At 35.5% G+C, this 5968-nt stretch overlaps 2 protein-coding genes across 3 annotated transcripts; both read right to left on the reverse strand.

The window, feature by feature from the left end:
* Window positions 1–616: 616 nt before the first annotated feature.
* On the reverse strand, window positions 617–2227 carry LOC117141374 (gamma-glutamylcyclotransferase). 2 transcript variants are annotated; one of them, XM_033304781.1, is made up of 4 exons: window positions 1956–2226; window positions 1316–1438; window positions 1037–1170; window positions 617–984 (listed from the first exon to the last, which is right to left on the reverse strand). In XM_033304781.1, the coding sequence occupies exons 1-4, from the start codon at window positions 1965–1967 to the stop codon at window positions 666–668; spliced, it is 588 nt and encodes a 195-aa protein (XP_033160672.1). In that variant the 5' UTR covers window positions 1968–2226; the 3' UTR covers window positions 617–665. The 2 variants fall into 2 exon arrangements, with proteins under 2 accessions (XP_033160672.1, XP_033160673.1); XM_033304782.1 differs by lacking the exon at window positions 1316–1438 and having other exon boundaries at window positions 1956–2227.
* A 740-nt stretch (window positions 2228–2967) lies between these two features.
* LOC117141373 (gamma-glutamylcyclotransferase) lies at window positions 2968–4097 on the reverse strand. Its single transcript, XM_033304780.1, has 2 exons — window positions 3686–4097; window positions 2968–3558 (listed from the first exon to the last, which is right to left on the reverse strand). Exons 1-2 carry the CDS (start codon window positions 4027–4029, stop codon window positions 3246–3248), a joined length of 657 nt encoding a protein of 218 aa, XP_033160671.1. The 5' UTR covers window positions 4030–4097; the 3' UTR covers window positions 2968–3245.
* Window positions 4098–5968: the final 1871 nt, after the last annotated feature.

Here is a 5968-nt window from a genome sequence, read left to right on the forward strand (position 1 = left end):
AATTTAAATTATATTAATCGAAAGGATTTCTCTTTGTGTGAGGTAGATAGAGAAAAGTTAGCAGGAACAGGAAATTATGTTTATTATTACTTTGGCACACACAAGTCGGACGCCAAGTGGCCAAAAGCTTTTCCACGAACAATATGCAAATGTGCAGCAACGAAAGGTGCTAAAAGGACTCTGAAAGGAGTGCCTCAGTCCCATTCTCAACCGTTGCCGAAAACTTCAAATTTAAATTAATAAGACAGCAGACGGGATCGCCCAGTTGGATAAGCTTCGTTAGCCTCGTGGAACATCATCATCAGAAGCAGCGTCTTTTTCCTTGGAGTGCTCACTAAATTGCACTTTAATTGCACTTTAGGCGAGAGCCAGTCGATGGGCAAAACTCAAAACTTTTGTTTCCCCTTTCCCTGCGAAAATTTTCGGCCATTGTCTGAATGGGGTGCAGACGGGAAATTGGCAATCATCATAAATAAGTGATTCAAATTAATTAAATTCAGCTTTGCGACAAAAGCATTTTTCTGGGGACCGGTAATCAAAGTTTTGGTAAAGATTTCTAGAAGTTTAAAAACATTTTATAGTTTTAAATAATTCATATTTAGTTATGTAATGAGAGGTTTTTATTTTAATACATTTTACCGTAAGAAAACACAAAGCGCTTCTGATCAACTAAGTTGCACTTTATCCAATTCAAGTTTTGCCTCCATGGTTGGCACTTGTTTGCCATTGTGCTTGATCCCTCTCAGCCATTCGATGTAGTCCTCTGGGACTCCGGATTCCGTAGCTCCTTTCACCAATACTTTGAGGTACGTTTGCGAAGGCTGTCGATCGAGTGGAATAATTTCCTGGCCACCTCCAGCATGGAGGTCTGTTTGAGGCTGATTTGTCAAGTGATAGGCACGGCAGGTAATGCTTGAATCAGTGTTCAACAGGTGAACGGGAACACTAATCGGAATATACACGCCATCTGGCACACTCTCCTGACTAAGAAACATGGAAAATTTAATATTTTTTAAAACAACTGAGCAAAACCTACTCGTCTAAATCCTTTAGGTTGCACATATCAATCTCCCAAACGGCTCCGAACACATGTGATCCTTTGGTGGGTACAATTGTAGCGGGAGCGCCTAGCCAATTCTTCGATCCAGTGTGAAAGTCTAACCGAAAGTTCTATGAAATAAGTAGTAGTTTAAAATTGTGATATGCTTGTAGTGATATACAAATTTAAGAAGAAATATTCGGCATTCTACCATCGATAGTTAGATTTGTTAGTGTATTTAACTTAAAACAATAAATGTTGTTAATTTCTGATTACCTCTAATTTACCGACACCAATCCTCTTTGCAGTTGGATTTTGTATATGAATCCGACTGGCTAGCATATTGCTACCGAAACCAAAATAAAAGAATTTAGTGGCCATAGGAGTAAGCTGCTGAAGCTAAAAATGGTATAAAAACACAGGGAAAGCTTATTTTACAAAATATTCCAAATATTGAAAATTTAAAAAAGAAACTACAACTAGTCACAAGTTTTAGAAGAACTGGCCATAAGACAGTACATCGAAACCTTTAAACTGCTTTTTTCGGAAGTTCGTGGACGACAAGCAGTGCTCATCATAGTGGTTGGTGTATTGGATAGAATGTAATTAGATCCATGTAAATAAAATGTATATAAGTATTTTTTAGCTGAAATATTATTGTTAAAATCAAATATTTCAGCATATACGAATGAGATATATATAAAATTAATAAAACAAGAGCTCTTTTTACTTTTATTTCGGAACGCTTGCAAGCCTAATAGCCCAGCTGTTCGAAAAGCTTATTCTAGCTGAGCTTTTAAATCGTAAATCAAGTCAGCTGTTCACTTTAATAATTTGTTTCTAATTATTTTATTTTATCCCACTCGGCGTCCTCACTCATATTTTACACACAAGAATTCTTTATAATGGCACATACTTTTAAATTCATGAAAATAAAACACGTCAACCCTTCAAATCAAACAGAAACTTGTGTACACTTTTAAAACGCACGTACAGATTGTAGTGAAATGTCATTGACAAAATGATAACATGTTTTTGTAGAGCTACACTGCTCGGCAAGTTTCCTATCGATTACGTAGTTAAACAGAGAGCAAACTCTCGATTGTAGGGATGGACATGCCGCAAAAAGCTTTGTTAATACGTTATTAATTAAATATTTAATTAATTAAATATTTATAGTTACAAAACTATTTAAAAACATTTGGGCTTAAAATTAAAATTGCCGTGAGTAGAGCCTCATTAAAATTTAAAGTAGCTTGAATCACAACTGTATAAATTGGAAATTATTAATATTTAATTAATAGAAATATTCAGATAAGTTTTTCCATAATCTGATTTTTAGACTTTAGTTTGGCTTAGCTTCTTTGAAATTTCGTACGGTGTATGTGGTTTGAAGCTAAATAAATGACTGGGAACAGCCTACAGGAAACTATTCATATTTGATCAGTGCAGACACATTTCAGAATTCATTATAAAGATAACTTTTCTAGGGATGCTTATGAGGAGTACGTATTCTACTTACATAGTTTGTTAAGTTTCTTTACATTACATTCTGAGATAATAAAACATCAAAATACAAGATTTCTCTGATAATGGCGTGGGTCTCTGTTCTCAAAATTCACTCTATCTTGACCATCTATCGTATTAAATGAAAAAGCTTTGCAAGTGTCTTGAATGCTTTGAAAAGTGCATCAATCAATTTAGTTTCGTTCAGAACGTAAACAAATAAAACATGAAATGGAGCAGTCCGAAAACTATTTACACAGTAGTTGGACCTGTTTTCAGTGCTTAAAATTTCCGATTGTCTAATCTAATCTAATGATCTAATGAACCACTGACTAATTTTTTCCCACAGCCATCATCATTCGCTGATAATTTAAGTGTGAATTGGAGAATTAAAAATATGACAAATGCGACACAAAAAGACATTAATTGGTAAAATACAAATATAATAATGGACCTTGCGTAGCAATATTACAAGGAACAATTTGAATGTTATTACAACCTAATCTATAATAAAACATTTGCAGTAGTATCACAGATTAGTTCATTCATGGCTGCATGAGTATTATTGTAACAAAGACAATAATTTAGTTACTAAACACACTGATTAATATTGTATTATTTAGGTGAATCTCTACATATTTTCGAAATCTTTGATGAAAATGTCAAAGGCATCATGAAATTTAATTAATGTTTTGATTACTTAAAGGGCTACCTCTCCCAGTTGCAGTTTTCGTTCCATATAGGAGTTAACTTGTCCATTATGCTTAATGCTCCTCAATCGCAGAACATAATCCTCCGGGACGGAGCTCTCGATAGCGCCTTTAACGAGACATTGGAGATATGTTTTCGAAGGCTGTCTGGATAAGGGAATGGAGTCCTTGGGCAGTTCGTAGAGATTGCTCTCTGGCTGCTTTGTCAGTAGATAGGCTCGGGCAGGAGTTGATTCGGATTCCCCACGGAGTTTTACGTATACGGTGAGAGGCTCATAAATGCCTTGACTAACGCCTTCTTGACTGCAAAAAGAATATAATTAGGAGGTATTAGAAATCGAAAAAAGTCACATTTTACGATGCAAGAGTTACCATTACAGTACAATGGAACCTACAAGACGGCATACATACTTATTGGTCGTAGACTTACCTGTCTATATCCGGTAGATTACTTAGATCAATCGTCCAGAGGGTTCCCCAGACATGATCACCCTGGGTGGGAACGATGGTGGCCACAGAACCACTCCAACGGGCTGATTCAAAGGCAAAGTCCAATCGATAATCGGGTAGCAGGGCCGGTCCAATTCTCCTGGCGGAAGGGTTCTGGATGTGGATTCTCTTGATCAGCATATTGCTTCCGAATCCAAAGTACAGGAACTGGTCACCTCGAATCTCTGGTAGATTCAAGGTGGCATTCGAACCACTGATGCTGTGGCAATTTCCTTTGTTGAGGGCTACCAATAGGCAGCTTAAAACAACGATAAGACAATTCATTCTATGTATGTATACTCGTATATATTAGACTGGGAGCTGTCAACCAGCGATACGATCTGCCTACAGGTTGAACGACTACTGAGAGGTGAACTCATTTCTCGGGCTTGTCTGATTGTGCAGCTTATATTTTAGATTAGGGGTACATGTAACCACACAAACACTGTGCTTAATATTTGTATTTAACGAAGTGATATATCCGAGTGTGATAGGTTTTATTAAAAATTGACTCTACAAATAACCCTACAAATACAAAAATTTTATAACAAGATCAACGGTAGATTTTCAAGCTTGGGATTTGTTATATGTATATTTATATACCTGAGAGAGCATCAAAATGTACATAAGTGTGTTGATAAACAATTGTTCCCCTCAATTTCTTGCATGCTATGCATGCTATTTAATTCGTCGACTTATATGACTTATTAAACTATGCACCTTAAAATACTTATATTATTATATATTATATATATTATATTATATTATTATTATATTATTTTATTGAATTCATTTTTAAGGTTTTTAGGGAATCGTTCAAAATTCAAAGGCTCAATAGCATATCCATATTGATCCGATGTGGTCCCATTTTCTACCCGTTACTTATACAGTGAAAGCAAAGACACTAGAATAACAAGATGCGTAACGGCCATACATTGGTTTGGCACTATGCAGCCACTTTTTTGGTGAAGGCCAAATTTGCTCTCTTTCCGCTCGCTTACGGTGAGAGCATAAGAAATCTAAAAATAGAATTTGCTTGCTTGTGTAAGTAAAAACAAGAGTCGAGAACGCGTATATATGTGCGTGTTGTGCTAGAAGACGATTTTCGGGCCGAAATCAATTCTGATCGAAGAAACGAATTTACATATTTGAAGCTTTGGCCAATTTCGTAGCAATATGATGAAATAAAATAAAAATTCACGCCCTGACTATTATAATTTAAAATTTTTTTAAATTCGTTTGTTAAGATCGCCGCTCAAATTAGCTACCGTTTACATATTTATATTTATGTTAATAATTAATTATACTTGAAATATTTTAATGTTTAACATTAAAACATTTCCATGTTCCCCAATTAAGTTATTTTTCTAACTATTGATTTTTTATATATTTTATTATTCTAGTGTCTTTGGTAGCCAGTGTCATGTAGCCACGACATCTATAACGTCCACTTAAAAAATTATCAATAAAAATTTGATAAATGTTTTGATATTTTTTTATTTATTGTTCATTTTAACTTATTTTATCGATTTGGTGCGAGCATGTGTTTCCTTTAGCACTCCTACGCGCCTATGCTTCTTCTCTCGCTGTATCCTTTCGTTTTCGTGCTTTTCCTCCCCTTCGTGCATTGCGTGCTTTAACGCGCTTCCAATACGAAATTTGAACTGGCCATACCCAACACTCACAGGCGGAAGGAACATAATCACAGTTAATAGCTGACATATTACACATCAAATAAATACCATATGAAGCTCTCCTTTTCTTTTTGTTCGATTAGTTTAAGCAGTGTAAATTTATGTCTAAAGGAGGTCTCACCGCGCAGTTGTAATCCAAAAAAGCCCCCGTGCAAATCCGCGCCGAAAGTTTGTGCCAAGCCAAAAGTTTGTGCCAAGCGAAAAGCTCGTGCCAAGCCAAAAGTTTGTGCCGAACTGGTAAGTACTTACTTTTTAAATGAACATTAATTTATTATTTTCCTAGGGGCCTTTATTTTGTGTATTGATAGTCTTTTACTGGGTAACTAGATATCACACTTCTGACCAGTATTGAACTTCGCAACTTATTGCCCATCGTTATTCATTTCGTTGCTGCAGCCCTGGTCTTGCGTTACGCGATATTTCGTTACGTTGCGATATAAATGCATATGATACGTAATGATAATTCAAAAAGTTTTTGTAGGTATTGAGGTACGTTAAAAAATGAATACCACCCAAAAATTTTTAACGCC

Source organism: Drosophila mauritiana, chromosome 3L (genome assembly GCF_004382145.1).
Source record: "Drosophila mauritiana strain mau12 chromosome 3L, ASM438214v1, whole genome shotgun sequence".
NCBI classification, from domain to species: Eukaryota; Metazoa; Arthropoda; class Insecta; order Diptera; family Drosophilidae; genus Drosophila; species Drosophila mauritiana.